This window comes from Falco biarmicus, chromosome 8, assembly GCF_023638135.1.
Source record: "Falco biarmicus isolate bFalBia1 chromosome 8, bFalBia1.pri, whole genome shotgun sequence".
Classification (NCBI taxonomy): domain Eukaryota; kingdom Metazoa; phylum Chordata; class Aves; order Falconiformes; family Falconidae; genus Falco; species Falco biarmicus.
The window spans coordinates 45177420-45196769 of NC_079295.1; the positions used below are offsets into that span (position 1 = coordinate 45177420).

General features: G+C 50.0%; 1 protein-coding gene across 4 annotated transcripts in view; it reads right to left on the reverse strand.

Annotated features, from left to right (window-relative positions):
• Nucleotides 1-19350, reverse strand: part of PSD2 (pleckstrin and Sec7 domain containing 2) — a 78909-nt gene that overhangs the window by 4404 nt on the left and 55155 nt on the right. For 3 of the 4 annotated variants that reach the window (XM_056348696.1, XM_056348694.1, XM_056348693.1), the window contains 6 exons: nucleotides 14531-14621; nucleotides 13430-13473; nucleotides 9714-9904; nucleotides 8445-8515; nucleotides 1449-1606; nucleotides 231-375 (listed from right to left, as the gene is read on the reverse strand). In XM_056348696.1, the coding sequence (XP_056204671.1) occupies nucleotides 231-375; nucleotides 1449-1606; nucleotides 8445-8515; nucleotides 9714-9904; nucleotides 13430-13473; nucleotides 14531-14621 (700 nt within the window). The remainder of the gene's footprint in view (nucleotides 1-230; nucleotides 376-1448; nucleotides 1607-8444; nucleotides 8516-9713; nucleotides 9905-13429; nucleotides 13474-14530; nucleotides 14622-19350) is intronic. The other variant, XM_056348695.1, reaches the window with a different exon arrangement.

Sequence of the window (19350 nt, forward strand, 5' to 3'; positions counted from 1 at the left end):
GGGCTGCTTTATAACCACTGCAAAGGAAGCACTGACCAGACATCGGGATTTGCCATAGTCTGTCCAAGGTGCCCACCCTACTGCCCTGTTCCTGCCCTGAGCACCTGAACGTGTCCAACAGGCAGGGCCAGGGCAGCGGCAGACAGGCTCAGCCCGAGCTGCTGAGCTATGGGCTGCAGGGCTGGCTGAGCCCCAGGCACCCCTCCATCGCTCCATCTCTCACACGTTACCTGGCACAGCTTGGTCATGGATGAAGGCAGGAGCGGGCGGCAGAACTTCTTCATGGAGCAGATTGCAGCCGGGAAGGCTGGGGCAGAGAAAATGGCAGCAACAAGGTTGATTCGCAGGATCCAGGAGAGCATTTCTTCCTTACTTCTGTCATGGAGGATGGAAGAGGAGAGGGGGTGTCTGTAAATGCTCCTGACCCAGGACCAGATGGCTGAGAACAGCCCTGGAACCACCCGCTCTCAGGTGGCCACCAGTGGCCTTGCTTTGAAGTCATTTCTGTGCCATCCTGGGCTGTGAGCAGAGGGAAACACTGGCTACCTTGGCTTCCCTATGGTGCTCTAACGATTTCAGGGCTGTTGTCTGCCTCTTGAAGCCCTGGCAGTCCTGCCTTCCTCACCAGGTGACTGCATTCCCTGAGGAGCTGGGGAGAGGTAGCATGGTGGCAAGGGCTGAGGATCTCCTGCTCCTTGGAGAGCAAGAGCCACCATCACAGAGGTCCCACAGAGCAGGGTGGACCCCTAATCTGTGTCATTCATGGGACACTGCCCAGGGTCCTCCAACAGATCTGTTCAGGCACTGCTCCCCCCAGCCTTCAAGTGGGCTTTGACTGCACAAATTTGGGTGTCAAGCCATAGCTTGACGTTAGTACCCCAGCCCAACTTACGGACAATGTCGCCTATCTCAGCAGGACACAAGAAACCATCAGACAGAAGATGACTCAGCTACACCTGACACTAGCACAGCAACTTTCCTCTGCAATAGACTAAGGAAGAAAGAAGATACAACCTGGCTGGGGAGACTTCAATGAGCTTTAGACAGTTTCCCCATCAAAAGCCTCTGAGAGGAACCACCAGCTCCTTAGTTCAATGCACCATACAGATTTTCTCCCTTCCCCAGACTGGCAATAGAAGTTAGTAAGTGAGCCCTCTACTCAGCCCTTTAAATGCCAGCCCATCCTGCTCAGCCTACCTCGGTGACAGATGAAAAAGGACCTCCAGGGCTGACACGCAGCTACCAAGTGACAGGTAGAAACTGTGACCCCATGACCGAGCCCTTGGCACAGCCCTACAGCCCTCACCCTCAGCCCTCCTGCCCAGAACCTTCCTCCCCCCCAGTTTGTCCCCTAACATGTGTGTTGGTCTGGCCAGGTTGGAGGGAGGCTGGCAGTGGCTGGAGGTCAGGCTGCCAGCGCAGGTGCTGCATGGAGAGCTGGCACTTACGGGGCCTGGAAGAGGAAGACTCTCCAGTCAGCTGTCTTCAGCTTGAGCACGTTGGACTTCTTGCTGTAGTCAGAGGCTTTTGTGGCTAAGGCGTGGTGCACACGGATGGCATTTTTCAGATCCACTTCAGAGAGGTCTTTGTCAGGTTTATATTCATCCTGAGAAGAGGAACGTTAATTGGATAATGACAACACTAACATTTGTGGGCTACTTTAATGATCCTGCCTTTCTCTCTGTGCTATAATCACAGAGTGCCGAGACCAGGAAAAGCACTGCTTTGTACAGTAAATGCTAGGAGCTGATAATAATAATTAACATCTGGCAACTTCTTCTATCATTAAATTTACTGAGAAGATGTGAAGAAGGAGATGAAAGTTTTAAGCATAATTATCAATAGTTATCTCTAATACAGCACATGCCTGAGGCTTTGGGGGAAGACACAAGACAGGGCCAGGTTTCTTCAGATCTTCACCCACAGCACAGAGCACAAGCCGGGATGCTGCTCCTGGTCAATGGCAGGTATGAGTGAGCGCCTGCCCCGGTGCTGCAGCTTCGGGTGGCAGCGGATCTGGGCTCAGGCTTTGCACCGTCTCGGGCAGCCCTGGCACAGCAGCATTCCTGCAGCCAGTGCACCTCCATGCAGGTGTGGGGCTTGCTGGGCAGTGGCCAGACTGAGTGTGGCCCACCTGAACCATGCTTGGTCTCTCTTTAGTAAGTGTGCCCCCCTGGAATGGTCTCTCATGTAATTCATTAGGCTGGCACTTGCAAACTGCAGCAGAATTCCCTGTATTCCTGCTTGACTTTCTCCCTGAAGGACAATTTCATACAAGCAGGCAATGTAGCAATAACTACATATGTGTATATTTAATAAACAGAGAGAAAATACCAAACATGGTATTCTGAAAGGATGACCTTGGCACAGTAGTTTTTAGGAAAGAAAGGAGTTCAGTGCATCCTATGCTTATCCTTTGCTTTCCCAGTGACTGAGCTCCTGGCCACTTAAAGCAATACTGTCCCTCTCACTCTGCTCCCTTGCCAGCTCAACAGCTGGTCCAGCCAGGTGGTGGGATGGAAGGATGGACAGATGAATGGATGCATGGGTAGGTGGATGTAAGGAAACCTGGCCCTGGCTAAAACAAACCACCATCCCCAGGCCATGTTAGAGGCCATGTCAGGACAGGGTGTCCCTGGAAGGGCCTGCCTTGCCCTGCTGATTACAGTTCAAACCTACAGGACTAATCCACTTTTATGTTTTGCTTTCCTTGACTCCTCCTTGGCTGTCAGCACAGGGATGGCTCTGTCCAATAGTGGTGGTCTATATGTCCCTGCCCTTCCTTAGCTTTCAAGCTTGAGCTTGGTCTGTTCTGCAGATTCGCAAAAACCTGGGTTTTCTTCTTGTGTCCTGGTGGTATAAACCCAGCCATTCAGGAAAAGCCATGCTACAGCCTCCTAGTTGCTAACCCTAGTCAGTAAGGCTGTTCTCTGGTGTAGGGTCTGAAAGGTCTCCCTTCTGTTGCTCTTCAGAACACCAGGGACCAGCACTGCCCAGCCCATGGATGTGGCTCACCCAGACCCTTGCTGCTGATGGGAAATAAGCTTCTGAAGCTTTTCCTTCCTTCCTTTTTTTAAGCAATCATCCCATCCAGGAGAGGGGTTGCCATACTGTGTTCACTGGCATGTGACACCTGGTCTTGTGCAAAGGAATTCCATGGGGCCCAAAGCCCAGAAATGTCTGGCATGGACTCCTGGCTCACCCAACTGCCTTCTTAAGAGTGAACCCCAAAGAAAAGCCCTGGCTTTCCAGCAGAGGAGGGGATCGGTGCCACAGGCACCGCATTCTGGGTAACACCCAGATGGGCTGTGCTGCAGGGCAGAATAAACAGCTTTTCCACAGTGGGGACTTCAATAACCAAAGGAATGGGGTATTCGCCTTTTAACAAAGAAAAAGAAATGCTTTGACTTATGGGGACCTAACATGTTAGCCTACTTGGAAAGTTGCTTGGTGAAGACACTGTTGCTCAGGCCTCATATATTGTAGGGAGACTTCCAATTCTGGCTGGTTTTCCAAGGCTGAAGCTCTTTGGATCTGAATAAATCTGGCTGTGATGCCCACGATCTCTTATTTCAAGACAAGCTTTCTGAAAATGCAGTGCAAACATGTAGGCTTAATGGCATGCAGCAAGGAGAAACTGGTTTGACTAATGCAGATCTTCACCTCAAATGGTATCTCCATCTATTGTCTCCACCAGTTTCAGGCTCACAGGCATCAATGCAGGTGTAAGGACAAGCCAAATCTTTTTCTTTTTCTAACACTGGGCCCAGTAAATCAGCGTAAGGTTGAATCAAGCAGATTGTCTCTCTACCTTCTGCCTTCCAGCTGGTGGAAACAGGCTGTGTTTGCAGGAGTGCATGGTGCTGGAAGCTCACTTTGCACTGGCCGGCTCTGCCAGGAAGCTCCTCTTAATGCCTGTGCTGCAGTAATCACCACACGTACGGCTGCCAATGCTGGGAGACCTCTGTGTGCTCTAAGCAGGCCCCCTCTGCAAACCGCACACATGGCTGGAGCTATCACAGTTCCTGGCACTTACACTGTAGTGCAGGCAGGCCACACCACATAGCCTTCCCCTGGGGAATAACCCCACTACCCTTCAGGAAAGCACATCAGCTCTGCTCCAAAGCCTCCAGCAGGTTCTCTCCATTTTGCCTTACTCCCTTTCTGAGCTTTGATGTAAGTTTGTGTGCATAAACTGCTGCCGAGGAAGAGATATGTCCAAAACCGTAATGGTAACACAGTTGCTTTCAGTGACAAGATTCTGGTTTAAATCTCAAAAAACTGATTTATACTAAAACACAAGCAGTATCATCTTCGGAGGAACTGCAGGCAATGTTTCGTCCATGCTATAGTACTGCTCACCTTTTTCATGGTGTTATCTTGTCATACGCTTCCTGGCAAAGGGGTTAATTTGGTATCACATGGCTGTTGATTGTTTGTCTTCTGTGTTCTGCACTGTTCACGCAGGTACTTGCCACTGGTAAACGGGCAAGGTGTGCTGTGCCACACCATACCACCATCACCCTCAGCCCCCAGCCCTTGAATGGTTCATTTTCCCCTTGCTTCTCCAGGTGTAGGATGGTGGGGCTCAGCAAATTTTGGGGTCTGTTTTGGGGATATCTTCCACATTAACTGAGCCCAGGTGTGGACACTTTGTTTCAGAATCCTTCTCAATTAATTTCATTCATTTTCAGCTGTTAATGTTGATGGTGTAGACAGACTGCCCCATTCATGTGCCTCTCCTGTCTGCGCCAAGGCTCTGCTTAAACATGCACAACTAACCCCTTGCCTGGGGCTCCTTTCTGCCACGGCAATGCTCCATGGTGCCTTTGGCTTACCCTCCGGATGCCAGCTCTCCCCTACTGCCCATCCCTGTGGGCAGGTGGTGGGAGATCCACAACTAATATGGGCTCTCCAGCTCAAAGCTCGTTTTGTCAAGAAAAGGCATCCAGCTCTTGTGCCTGCCTTCCTTCATAGGGCACCCCGATAGGGTGAGAGAGCCCAGTGTCCTGTTGTCCTCTTCTCTGGACTCAGCACCAGCCCTGAGCAGTAATGTGAATATGGACATGGAGCTACAGACATTTCTCATGCTCTGGCTTGCATGGGTTTTCCTCCTTTACCTTTTCTTTGGCTCACATCTACCAGCCTGAACAAACCATTTAATAGGGAAAACTAACAACTGTACCCTTTTCAGTCTGGTCATGAACCTGGTGCTCCAAGGAGCACTACCATGGCAAGGGCCTGCCTGCATGGTACAGCACCCATGGCTTGGGGCTGTGCTGGGAACCCCTTCACAGCTGGGGGCTGCAAGAGCAGACCCTGTGGGAAGACCTGCACCTTTTCCAGTACTTCTATATAAAAGCACCTCATGCTTTATAGCTCTCCATCATTCCTCTCAACACCCCTCTGTGTGTGGTGATTAAAGGTTATTATCCCCATTTCACAGAGGTGAAGTAAGTTGCCAAAGGCCATGCAGTGAATCAGTGCCCAGTGCAGATTAGAGCGCAGGAGGGGTGCGCCCTGCTCCCAAGCCTGCATTTCTTCCTCGAGAATGTGCTGCATCCCTTTAGGGGATCAAGAAATTGCTTCAGCAGACTATGCTAGAACACGCTAATCCAGCAATTAACACTGGCGAGTCAATGACATGTGACATCTCTACATCAGCAGGTTTATGGCTGCTGCCTGAATTGCTTCTAACAGACTGACTTCTACTTGTCCACCCAGCCACCTACTCTTCTGCCTATCTTATGTTCACCTCTCTCTGTATCTGCCCATTCCTCCTTCCTGTATATGTATCTCCCCAAGCCTTCACACACACACACATGTGCATGCGCGCCTTCCCTCTCTCTCTTACTCTTATTTCTAGTCAGCTTGCTCCCCAAAACGAAATTGAGAAAAGTTTCCCATTAAAATTATGAGAATTTTCTATTAAAGCCTAGAAACTCGATTTGGTCTGAGCAAAAAACTGGAACAGGCTGAACTTGTGCTCCTTGGCATCAGGTGGGTCTTGAAGCAGGTACTTGCTCCTCTACCTCCACATCAGAAAAACTTTTCCCAGTGATCTGTGTTCAGGCCAGGTTCTACCTTATGTTTATGTGCAGGCATCTTCCGCTGAGAGCTTGGGAGGCTGGCACACCATCTCCTTCCTGCACTGTGTAACTCTCTTGCTCTGCAAACCATTCCATAGGCAAGAAATTGCACTAAGAATCAACAGGGCAGGTGAATGTTTATCCACTCTCTGTTGCGGTGCTGGAAATGTTTGGAAGTGGCAGGGCGAGGACTTTGTCTTCATGGTCTCATCCTTCTGTCCTCTCTCTGCCAGCCTGACAAACACTATCTACAGCCAAGCCCAGCCCAAGAAATCCTCTGAAGAGGACCATTTACAGTCTGGCAGCAGCTCATATCTAAGAAATCCCTCTGCCCAAATCCTTTGCCCAAACATTCCTCAGGTTAATTTTTGCTGTTGTTCCAAATGCTACTTCCTTGGGGCACCCTTGGCAATTCCAGTCCCTCCTGCTAATTACACATCAGTCATGGGTGTTATTTATCCGATATTTTCATAACCTAGCCAAATCTTAGGTGTTTTGCTTCTTCAGTCCTTGGCCATAAAGAAAGCCTTCAGTTAAGATGTTCATGAAGGTCATCTAGATAAGAACACTGGTCTTCTAATTGCCACATCAATCTCATTCTCACTCTTTTTCTGAATTCTAAACACCCAGTACTAACACAACAAAACTATGTTAATATAACAGTCTGGATGGTTACTGCTGCTAGACTTGTACAGCAAAGAAAACCCAACGCCATCAGCAGCAATGACACTCAGTGTTGGCTTCATGGCTCCTTCTACTGCTGTCCAAGCAGCCAAGAACATCTTCAGTAAACTGGATTTTGGTCCAGCACGGGAAGAAAATTCTGTTCTGAAAGTATATTTAATTCCAAATATATACCCCACAACAGACGCACCCCAAGAGACATGCCCTAGAAGTCCTTGGTGAAAAATTCATCTGGATCCAAATGGTTCCTGGGATTTTGATGAAATTGCATATTTTTTTCCATAGAAAAACTGTCATAAAATAAAATGTTGATGGTAGCTCTGCACAAGTTAAATCCTTAGGCATCACCCATGGTCAACATCAGTACCTCTTTGGTGTACTCCATGTGAAGACTCATAATGAGACAAGAGACTGGGTTGTAGGAAAAGTGCCACTGACTTGAAGAACGCGACACTTAGAGGGCTGCAGAAGATTTGTGCTCTCCAGTACGCTGCAGCTTCCCTCAGCTGCAGGGAAGAGTGGTAAGGCTGTAAAAATACCACTTGGCTAAAAGCAGCCCATACTGTAAGTTACGATCGGCTGCTGCCAGATTTCTGTTGGCTTTGTGACATGTGCCATAGGATCTGGCAAAACACAAGAATCATTGGGGTGTGCTATGAGCTCTGAGTCATAATTCCGTGCTGCCCTGAGGATCTTTCTGCCTTTCTTATATAATCCAATGTTTGTTTACTGTCATTGCTTTGGAGATAATACTGCAATACATAGGAACATCTATCCACAGGGAGTGCTGTTCCAGCAAGGTGAGTTCAATGGGTTACTGCACAGCATGTGCTACTAAGGTAGTTCAGACCTAGTTCAGTGGGTTATGCTGTTTCATGATGAACAGACGTTTGGCATCTCTGGCTGGCTCATGCTGACATTCAAGTGAGCCCCTATCCAGACTCCTTGGATTTTCCCACAGAAAAGACTATCCATGAAAATCTTCCTAGCATCCAAGTGTCCTGAAAGGTAGAGAGCTGAACGCTACAGCATGCAGGGAAGCTCTTCTGTAGTGACTTTGCCTCCCATGAGGACCTGGGATCTATACTTGTGCTGACTAGAGGTGACTATGAAACAAACCAAGACGGAGACAGAAAGTGTCACTTGGCAACCCATGGAAGGACTCAACAAGGTCCTGAAGGAGAAGATAAACTTTAAGCATTTAAGTCCATACCAGATTCATGAAGCTCCTCATAATCAGAACTATGCCAGCAAATAAAACAATAGGCAGGATAAGACTGGTCTGATGATCTGCCTCTTCATATTGCATGTCTCACGAACATCCTATTTCACCTATTCCATATCATCTGTTCAATCACCCTCCCCAATAGCTCCTACTTGCTGGAACACTTTTGTTGAAATCTTGCCTCAGCGTTCCCTCTTTCATACTTCTTCCTGTATGGTCCTCTTTTCCAGCTATGAATAGCATCCTTAGCATGACCACCACTACCACCAAAGTTGACAGTATCCTCCAGTTCTGTATGCTGGTCTCTGGAGGAGTGCTGTAGATGTCCATGCATGAATTAGGGCATGGATTCACCTCTACTTGCATCTATGGGTCTCCTGCTTAGGAGAGCATGACTGCTTTGGAGACAGAATGAAACAGCAAATGGAATAGTCCACCACAGTTACCTTTTGTAAATAAAGGACAGTCCCTTTAAGCACAGCATAAAATTTCTTCCAACCTCTTCTTCCTCTGGGAGCTAAAAAAGGAAGAACATTTAATGATACATGTCTGCTTCTGCCAGTGCTGCCTGACCTTCATATTTCTGGCCAAAACTAACCCTTCTTCTGACCCACTGCAGGCATGCACTGATGCTCGGACCTCACACACCTCCAGGCTATTGCCTACGAGTGGCTTGTCTGCAGGGGCACATGTCTGAGAGACACAGGCTGGGAGATGCAGCCTCCCAACAGGAACACAGGCAGGTCAAAACCAAAGAAGAGCTGGTATAGGGGTACCAGTGGACATGTGCAGAAAGTCTCTGCTCCTCCAAACCCGTTTCATTTTCCTTGGACTAAATGCTTGAGGAGCAGAGACATTTCCTGAGCTCCTTTGCTTCAGATGAGTTAGGCAGACATACCCTGGATAAGGCAGCTTCTGTTCCACTTAGAAGGGAGCATTACCACTAGCCATCTTGATGGACTCGGGGACAAAGAGCTTGCTGGAAGCTGGAGAGGGGTGGGAGGTGAGGGGGGAGCCATCTGCATCACCACAAGACAGCCGATCCTCCAGGCATGGGCTATTAAGAAAGTGCTGGAAGCAAACAAGGCCTTTGGTGGTAATCTCTACTCAAGACTTTTAATTGGTTGCAGTGACTGGGCCAATTGTATCAATTAGCAAAAGGGGTTATCCAAAGTTTCATTAATCTCTGCTCATTAACAGTTCCCAGATACATTTTCCTTTACCATTCCTGTAATCCCATATGCTGGCAGCAGAGCTATGAGGCATCCTGTTGCCCAGCCAGCATATGGCAGCTGTGTCCAGCACATGGCAGCATATGGACAGGAACAAAGCTTTGAGGACCAGACTGTCCCCAAGGTCAGGGCTGGGGTGGACAGCTGCTGTGGAACCAGCCTCACCCCACTGCTCAGAGTGTGGAAGTCAGGATTATGCCCATGCACAGGATGGAAGACCAGATCTATCTGTGTGGGACAGGCACTGTTAGGTTCCTTGGCAGTGAGAAGGGAAGACTGAGGCCTCCTGAAAACATTCATGTCTACAAATACCTCACAACACCCTCCTTTCCCTGTGTCCTGGCACTCGGGGATCTGGGAATCTCTCTTGTGTTCCCTGGGAAGCAGTGGGGAAACGCCTTCAGCAGGAGAGCCAGGAAGGTGGCTAGGGCAAAGCTCTGGGACCACCTGGGGCACACCTCCTCCTACCCCATTAACACGTACTTCTCTTCCCATCCATGTCTGCATGGGTTTTACGCGTGAGGACACCGTGCTTGTAGGTGACTGCGTTCAGTGCTTGGGGGATGTCCAGGAAGGGGTTGCTGCTGTCAACAATCCTTGTCATTTTCTTCGCACTGGCTCCAAATTTGTCATCTACCAGCTCGGAGAGTGATTTCCTCAACTCGTCCTCATCACTTGGAAACAAAGTCAGAGAAGAGATTGAGTGGAGGACACGTGGGTTGGGTCACAGTGTGCCCTATCTGCTTTGGTTCTAAAGAGAGTTACTTATTAGGAGACTAGTGAGAGAAAGAAAATGAAAGGAGATGCAGGGACTGTAACACACAGAGTGTGCCAGTGGCGGTGATCTGGACATAGCTGGGAGGAGCACAGGTGACAGGTAACTGTCCCAGTGGTCCCACTGCAAGGTCACTCAAAACAGGTAAGGGAGTGGGTACCTGAACACCATGAAACTGCAGGCACACCACTGCTGAGGACTACAAGCATCTCACAGGGTGAGTCTCCAATTCTGTACCCTAAAATCAGAGCTTAATGATGTCTTTTGCTGAAGACCAGGTACCACCGGGGTGTCTCACTCCCTGAGAGGCAGTCCCTGGGGAGATAGTTAGTAGATACTAAACGAGCTTGAAGAATATCCTCTGCATCTCTGAGGAACAAAAGCTCTTCAGACATTAGGGAAATAGGCCACTTGATCAAAAAATCACAAACCCTGGAACAGGTTACACATCAGCTCCCCATTTGTGTCCTCAGGATGGGCCAGCAGAGAGTGAGAAATGCTGCTCATTTCCATAAAAACTGCTTCTCCCCACAGATCTCCTGGGCCTGGACAGAGAGGGCTGAGCAACTTAGGGAAGCATCCGATGATTCCACCAAGCCTGCCTCTTCCTGTTTGGTGTAAAATCTACTCTGGCACATAGGAACTACACCCTGTATGGGAAGTTACATTTCCCAGTGTCCCTGGGACACTAAGGAGGGAGAGAGCAAACAGGGAATTTCTGCCCTGTGTGATATGTGCTAACGTCTAAATGGTATGAGTGGTCACCTTAGGCTGCAGATTAGACTGGGACCAAACCTCAGCTGAGGAGTGACCCAGGAATGATCCACCAGCTGGGACGTGTACAGTAAAATGCCACACTTCCTCTCCTGAAGCAAGTAGATGGCCAAAGTATTAGACACCTCTTGGAGGAGAAGGATGATTTCTCAGCCCTCAGCACCCACAGGAGTCCTGGGGCTCAGGCAGAGACCAGACACTATGCCTGGGTGGGAAGTTAGTGGGGCTCAGTTCTCTGAGCTGTACTGGAGGGACTCCTCTGAGCTCCTGCTTGCTGCTGGGATGATGGTTGTCCACCTGCCTGTCCAACTGGGCTTTGTGAGCAAGGGCACTTCAGTCCCCAGGATGGACAAGGGCAGAAGGCAGAGGCAAGCAGGGAGAACAGGGTCTTGCCTGTGCATGGTTACGACTCAGCACCACTTGGTGCCTTCTGAAAGAGAACCAGGTACCCCACGTCTGGGAGCATCTGTCCCATGGCAGAGCAGCCCCTCCTTGCAGCTTGTCCCTCTGCCAACAAGCAGGACAGCCTGCAGCACAGCAGGTCCCAGGCTGGCATGAGGTGAATGAGGAGGTGCAAGGATACCAGCAGGCTGGGTGGAGAAGGGCTGATGCAGGGCTAGATGCTGCCGACTGGAACCACACCGCTGCCACAGGATGCGGGGGTGCTGGCATCCCTTGGCTGTGCCCGAGCCAGGGAGTGTGCACTGGCAGGCATTGTGTAACCACTGCCCGCACCCAGCCAGCAGATGCACTTCTGCTGAACTCTTACATAAACCATCCCACCGGCACCTTCTGCCGAGCCACAGAGCTCCCTCTCACGACTACCGCCCCGCCAACCCGGCCTCGGCTGCAGGGCTGGCGTGGCTGCTCTCCTCTCCCACAGCGGCCGCGCAAGATTATTTTTAAAGTGAAACTGATGCTACGTGACCTGCTAGGAAACCACTGCCCTGCCAGGGCCACTGGCTGGCTGCATCCCTGCCAAAGGAGAGACCAGCCCGCAGCAAGCACTGCTGCCGTGGGGGCACGGCTGGCAATGGAGGCTGCTGCTCTGCAAAGCTTGACACGGATAGCTGGGGAGGAAGGAAGGGTCAAACTGTCTCCAGACACATTTCTGGCTAGGACAACATGAGGAGAAGAGCAGGTGACGGAACTAATGGCCCAGAAGGTTCTGCTCAGTCCCATGACCCTCTGGAGACAAGACAGGTCTGAGGCTAAGAAGGGGCAGAGAGGAGAGATGGGCCCTGGGGTCTGTCACGGGCTTTCCCATGGCAGCGGTGGGGGGGCGCTGGGGCTGGGGCTGGGGAGAACAGCACACCCCTCCCTGAGGGCCCTGTGCTCAGGGCAGGCGGTGGGTGGCACAGCAGGAGGAGGACTGAGGAAGGTGCTGTATCAACTTGTCATGGAAGCCAGCTGTCCCCAGACTTGTTTCGGGGTTAACAAATGATCTGGAGGAGGAGACAGAGTGCACTTCACGTTGAGTTTGTGGATGACATGCAAGTGAGAGGTGCAGGGCCAGCGCTCGGAGGGGCAGAGCTTTACCCCAGTGCCGCACTAGGCTGGGGGGGCTGCGGGGGGGCGGCCGGGCTGCCCGGCTGAGGAGCAGCTCTGCAGAAAAGGCCCTGGGGCTCCTGGTGAAGACGAGGTTGAAGAGGAGCCAGCCTGAGTGTCCTGGCAGAAACAGAGACCAAGCGCATCCCAGGCTGTGTAACAGCGGCACAGCGAGGAGGCTGGGAGAAGTGACCATCCTTCTCTGCTCTGCACTCACTACATTATGTCTTGATACAGCAAACAGTACTGGGTGCCCCGTACAGGAAAGGGCATCAGCAAGGTGGAGAGAGTTCAGCAGAGGCTGCCAAGATGCCTGAGGGCTGGAGCGCTTGCAATATAAGAAGGGACTGGACTTGTTCAACCCAGAGAAGAGATGGCTTTGGGGAACCTCATGGCAGCCTTCCAATATGTGTGAGGAGGTTATCCAGGGGACAAAGCCAGGCTCTTCAGTATGGTGCATGGCAGGAGGACAAGAGACAGTGGCCATAAGTCAAAACAACAGCAGTTTCAAATGGGTAAGAAAAAAAATGTCAGTCTCAGAATAATTAAGCACTGGTTCATCGATCCAGAGGGGCTGTGGGTTCTCTATCCTTGCAGGTTTTCAGGATCAAACTGAACAACAACCTGAGCACCCTGGTCTGAATTCAATGCTGACCACACTTTGAGGAGGAAGCTGGGCTGGAGATCTCGCAAGGTCCCTTCCTGCCTAAGTGATTCTGATACTATTTCCAGAAGAAACTATGTGGAAGAGATGGAAAGTCTCAATGGCCAAAATAACCCCAGATCATCAGCTCCTTATGCAAAGACCTCTGAAACACCTGGACAGGGACCAGTATTTTATAGATGTTTAATAGCAAACAAAGACGGCATTCCCTTCCTTTAGACATGCCTGTGGAACCTGTGTCCACAGACTGCCACCAACCTCCCAGTTTGCTCTTGTGTCTAAGCCATAAGTAAACCCAGCTTGCCTACAGGAGGGACTTCAGTGCTTAAGGGTTTGGCAGGAAATATTCTGGGAGCTTCTGGGGCTACAAACAGGACTCAAGACCTGTCAGCTACTTTGAAAGACACACTACCTCTCAAATGCTTAACATATACTTACATGGCCCACTCCAGCTTCTCATTCTTGATGGAGTTATATAGTGTCTGAAACAAGAACACGGAATTAGCTGTGTCTCTCATGGAAGACATGTATGGGTTGCGGAGACCATCTCCTCCACACCCTATCTGTGCTCTTGGAGAGATACCTTCCTTGCTGAACTGTCCTGGGGAAGTATTCACCATAAGCAGGACAACTGCTGTCCTGCTGGACCCTTTTTTGTCTATGTGCTACACCAGGTATTGGACTGAACACATAAACAGGTGAGGGGTTGCTCAGAAGCCTGTATATGAAATTTGTAATTCTTGGTGTTGTGCCTAGTCCTGAGTGAATCCTGGTCTAGACAAAGATGGTAGAAGACTGCGGGGTATGCCAAGATACCTCCAATGTCTTGACTAGGGGAAAGTGACAGTGGAGGCTTGAATGCTGCCCTGAGAAGCAGGAGAGGGATGAATGATCTTGGGGATCAGCTTTTCCAGTTCCTCCTGTGCAAAATTCCAGAGGCTTCCTTGGGGCACTGGGAAAGAAGCAGGAATGGGCTAGGAAAGCAGAATGTGGAGGTGGCCCTGATCATACTGAGGGGAGGGGTGAGGTCTGCTGGAAGACGGGGGTATCATCTAAAGCATGACATGACCCCCGTGACGTAACACTGGTCATTTGAACCTCCTTCCATACAGAAAAATCCAGGTCGGGCTGCTGGACCTACAGCAGGTGCGGACCACTGTGGTGCTGCTAAACGATATGGAAGGAGAAAATGCTCACTTTGGGGTGCTTAACCAATATTCCACAGTACTGAACAGAGAAAAGTATCAGTGCCAGATGGTCACATCTAGGGGTGAGGGGATAACTGGTGCATTGTCTGGTGCATCACAGAACTACCATGGGAGACAGGGACCCTTGGGACGCTCTGAAGGCAGATCTGCCACTAGTCTGGATAAAACATGACCAGGGAACAGACCTCTGGTGGATCACTGCAAGTTAGCAGAAGCTATCCATGTGCGTGCACTGGAAAATGCTGATTTAAGGGCTCAAAGCATCCCAGCAGGACAAGGTGGCACTACGGTAATAATGACAGCATCCCACTGTCTATCTATATCATGTTACCTTCAGCAAATCCTTTGCAAAGTCCTTCCCATCATTCAGCCCATCCAGGTTTGCTATGAACTGTTGACACGACATCTTTTTGCCAATATTCTGTAAGGCAAAGAAGCAGTTCATTAAACTTCTGGAAAGTTTACACTTTAATCAGTGTCTTATAAAGAACAATTGTACATGTGACGGTGAAGCTTGCATTTGCCCCAAGAACGCAAAGCTGAAAGGTCTTCTGCTCTGATTTTCTATTGGGCTCTTTGCTTTTTTGCTCATCAGCATTCAAATGTTTCAAATTACCTCTTTCTTAATGGTGGATATAAAACGCCTGAAAACAACATCTCCAGTTCTTCCTCCAAACTTTCTAAGTGATCTCACCTCTGGTCTCCAGGTTGGTCCTGGTTACAGGGCCTGTGTCTCAAAGCTCAAGACATGCACTCACTGCCTTGAAATTGCAATGCCTGAATGGGTCCCCAAGCCTGCTGTACGTGAAATTGCATGTGTACTGTCAGCCTCTGAAGACAGCCAACGGTGGGCAATAGCTTGTCTTTCACGGAAACTGTTATTTTTTTATTGCCATTATGAAAAGAGATGATCCAGCTACTGGTGCTGCGTGTACTCAAGTGCTGTGGCATGTGAGGGAAATGCACAGACACTGGGAGAATCCCACAACCTGGAGCACACTGATCACCAGCTAATGCCAAGACTATTTGGTGCTAATGCTGCCAGGTCATCTAGATTGCCTGATGTCAGTCTGTGGCGTCTGTCTTCCCAAACCCTTTACTCCTCACCATGGTCAGGTGAGACACTTTCCCAGCCTGTGAGGGTCAAGGGGCTGGAGGCAGGAACTCTTTTTCCAAGCCTCCCTCTCCAAGGGACTGGAGCAGAGGAGTGGAGCAGTCAGTGAGAACTGTAGTTTTCTGAAAGAGAAGTCTGACACCACAAAGGAAAAACAGGTGTCTCCAGTGCCATGTCATACTGCAGCCTTCACACAGTGAAATCCCCAAGGACAGACCCCATAGTGACACCGCATGGAGTGGACAGTGGGGTTGGGGAGAGGACAGCATGAGCTGCCACCAGTGTTCTTAAGGATCCTGACACTGGGTGGGCTTTGCATCAAGCCGTGCAACCCAGAAGGACCTGGGAGAACGGCCAAGAACAGCAGAGCCAGGACCCTACTTAGCATCTCAATGAGGAAGAAGGGCCTCACTGCATCACTGGATCACTGGGAGGGGATGAAGCTGCAGCAGATGATACAGGAGGTGCCCTGAAGGGGAAGAAGTGTTCTCTGTGCAAGAAAATAACTTCTTGAGACTGACACCAGAAACCCCTGCCCACAAACATGCACAACAGATGACCTGCAGGCTTCTCCCCCAGTGAAGTGTAGTGAAGGCTTCTCCCCGGCAGAGAGTGAGGGCTCGGGATGGCCCCACACGCGCTGGCCACCTGTGTGTGCAGACACACTCTTTGGCTACGCAGGGAGCCAGCACTGCACAGCTCTGTCTGATAGTCTTAATTATGCCTCTTGTTGAGATCAAGAAAAAGAGGAATAAAGCACTGCTACAAATCTGGAGTGCCTGGGGACACAACACGAGCCTCAGCCATCTTTGCCTTCTCACAGGGGAGCTTCTGGCTGCTGCCCATAACCAGACCCCATAGCTAGAGGCTACTGCCAGCTAGTGCTCAGTGGGTGCACACAAGCTGAAGAGCTGCAGGGAAACCTGCAAACACGCTAGGTTTTTCAGCAGAGGGAAGAGAGATAGCAGAGGGAAGAGAGATTTGTGTACTTGCTGGCTGGTGAATTACGCAGGGGGGCAGAGAAAAAAAATCAGCAGCACAATGCCATGTGGATAGAGAAAGGAAGGAGAATGACAAAGTACATTAAGAAATGCAGTAATGAACCTCCACGAGGGAGGGAATTTGAAGGTGAGGCAGGGAGTTTGGAGGTGAGGTAGGTATGTTGCCTGAGACTGAGGCACCATATTACTTTGCAGAGAGAGAAGGTGACTAGTTCTACCCCTGCCTTCAGGCAGAAGAGCAGAGCGCACAGCAGATCTTTCTGCCTGCAGAGATCCTGTTGCAGTGATCCAGCAACGAATGCAGAGACCAACACATTTTAGCAAGAGTGGATACAGGATACAGACAGATAAAGTGCACAAGTTACCAGCCTCACAGATCCTTTTTTGGGTTTCTTGCATATTGTGTCCAGGACATATATTGATCCCAGGGGTTTTTATTCTGTGATCTTCCTCTTTCTCTCATGCAAGAAGATCTCTGAACTCAAACTGAGAAAGCAGCCACATCATGAAAAAGCAGCTAATTGCTGAGCAACTGAGAATGATGAAAACATACCCTTTCTCTGACAGCCAGAAGAGGTGATGGGAAAGCTCCAGTAAGGATGGTAATACTGTGACTCGGCTCATTGGGTAAGTGTGTTGAAGCACTGCAGAATTGGGGGCAGGATTCAGGCTGGCTGTCAGTAGGACTAAGCACAGGATACTGGGTGGCTCAGAGGCAATACAACCCCAAGTCAACAGTATCTTAACACTTCAGCTTGCTGCTTTGAGAAACGGGCTGGAGCCAGCCACTCAAATATAAAGCCTGCATGTGCCTGCAAATCAACACCAGCTGAAAAGAGAAAACAAAAAAACACTCCAGGACACAGACTTTGCAGCTTCACTTGACAAACACTTGCAAAGAAACAGTTCTATGCTCACAAATGCTTCATTATCAACAGCACCAGCACCAGGGACTGCCTGAGCCTTCGCATACTGGAATGGTATTTAGCAAGTATGGGGAATCCCAGGAACAACTCTGGAAAGGGCCACTGTGAGATCACTATGATGATCAGCAAGATCATCACATGTGGACATAATCTTCAGGGGAATGTATCTGCACACCTAAAGGTCAGATGTTGTATGTCCCTTGCAGATATATCCCCAACAGAGGCATTTTTCTTTTTTTGTGGTGCATGAGTCACTTACCAGCAACAGTACAAGCCAGAGAGGCTGCTTCACAGCCACACATACCTATTATTCCTGATATGACCCCCTGGCAGAAAAGAACTTCATCCCATCTTTGCTTGCTCCAGAGCATGCAGCAAAGCATAAGAAATCACTGTCGGACAATCAGCAAGCACCCTGGTGTGCTTGGATGGAGAGTGAGTGAGCGAACAGTGGATTAAATAGATGAGAAGGGATGGATAGCTAAATGGAAGTTAGCTCTGGGGACATGAGAAGGACATGAACCTGTTGAAGCAAGTCCAGAGGGGGCCACGAAGGTGATCAGAGGGCTGGAGCCCCTCTCCTACGCAGACAGGCTGAGAGGGCTGGGGTTCTTCAGCCTGGAGAAGAGAAGGCGCTGGGGAGACCTTATAGCAGCTTCTAGTACCTAAAGGGGCTGACCACAAAGCTGGAGAGGGTCTTTATACAGGGGCATGCAGTGATAGGACAAGGGGTAATGGCTTTAAGCTTGAAGAGGGTAGATTTGGATTATATGTTAGGAGGAAATCCTTTCCTGTGAGGGTAGTGAGGCACTGGCACAGGTCTGGAAGTGTTCCAGAACACATTCCTGGAAGTGCTCAAGGCCAGGCTGGATGGAGCTTTGAGTAATCTGGTCTAGTGCAAGGTGATCCTGCCCATGGCAGAGGGGGTGGAATTAGATGATCTTTAAGGCCCCTTCCAACCCAAACTGTTCTGTGATTCTGCGATTCTATGAATGGGTAAAGACAGTATGAGAACGGATGGACAGAGGCAGGTGGGTGCAGACACTGTATGAGAATGGAGAGATGCAGAGACAAGGCGCATTGACAGTGGTTAGAGTGCATAAAAATAAATTAGGAAGTATGAGACTGATCTGATCGTCAGTAGACAAGGCTGATTTGGCCGTCCCACTGTTTCAACCCACTGTAACTCCCCTGCTTACATTTGGGTTCTGGCATCCTCTGGGCCTCAGCCAGCTGCTGCTGAGCTGACTCACCCAAGATGATTGCAGACCATCTCCTTAAGTGCCCAGGATGGCTCTATCCACCTCCAGAAGACACTGGGCTGTAGCTTGGCATGCCTTAGCTGCTGCCGGGTCCCAGCATTAGGAGGCTAGGCAGGTGAGTACAGAGCTGGGTGATCAGTGGGAAAAGCAGGTGCTGTGCCAAAGTCCGAGGAGGAGAAGCAGGTTCCTGGGAGCCAGAGGCCGTGAAGGGTGGATGGCGGGGGTGCTCTACCCAGCGAGGTATTAAACCACTTGAGCTTCTGGGCTGGAGGCCCCAGGCATGAAACACCTCAGCTGCGAAGTGGTGAGTGGAGTACATCTCCTGTGAGGTCCCCAGCGTAAGTATTACTGTGCTTGTACTCAGGCTCTTTTGACCTCCCCCAAATACTCATCTTCAGGGGAAAAAAACCCAAAAGTGAGGGTCACTGGACCAAGATGTCTGGTAGTGGACGTGATCTAGGCTACAGAAACAAAATCACCCTGATGCAGGGAATAAACCCACAAGACTTTGGGTACCAATGACCCCTGGGCCACGCAAAGCTGCTGCAGGCAGACTGGTGCCACTCTGCAGGTGACACCACCAGATGCTTGTGCCTCAGAGCTTTTCAGCTCTGCCAGTGCTACCAACACAGCAGTACTGCTAACACCAAACCATAAGCTTGGTTCAAGGAGAATATCACAGGGTTTGCAAGATTAATAGCGATCAACACGTGGAGTTAGAAGCTGCCAGGGATCCCATTTCAAGCTTTGTTCAGTGGCCATGAGAACCGCTGACCTGCTCTCTGAACAAATGCTAAAGCTTGTCACATTACAATGTGACTCTAGAAGCTGGGCTTTACCCAAGTACC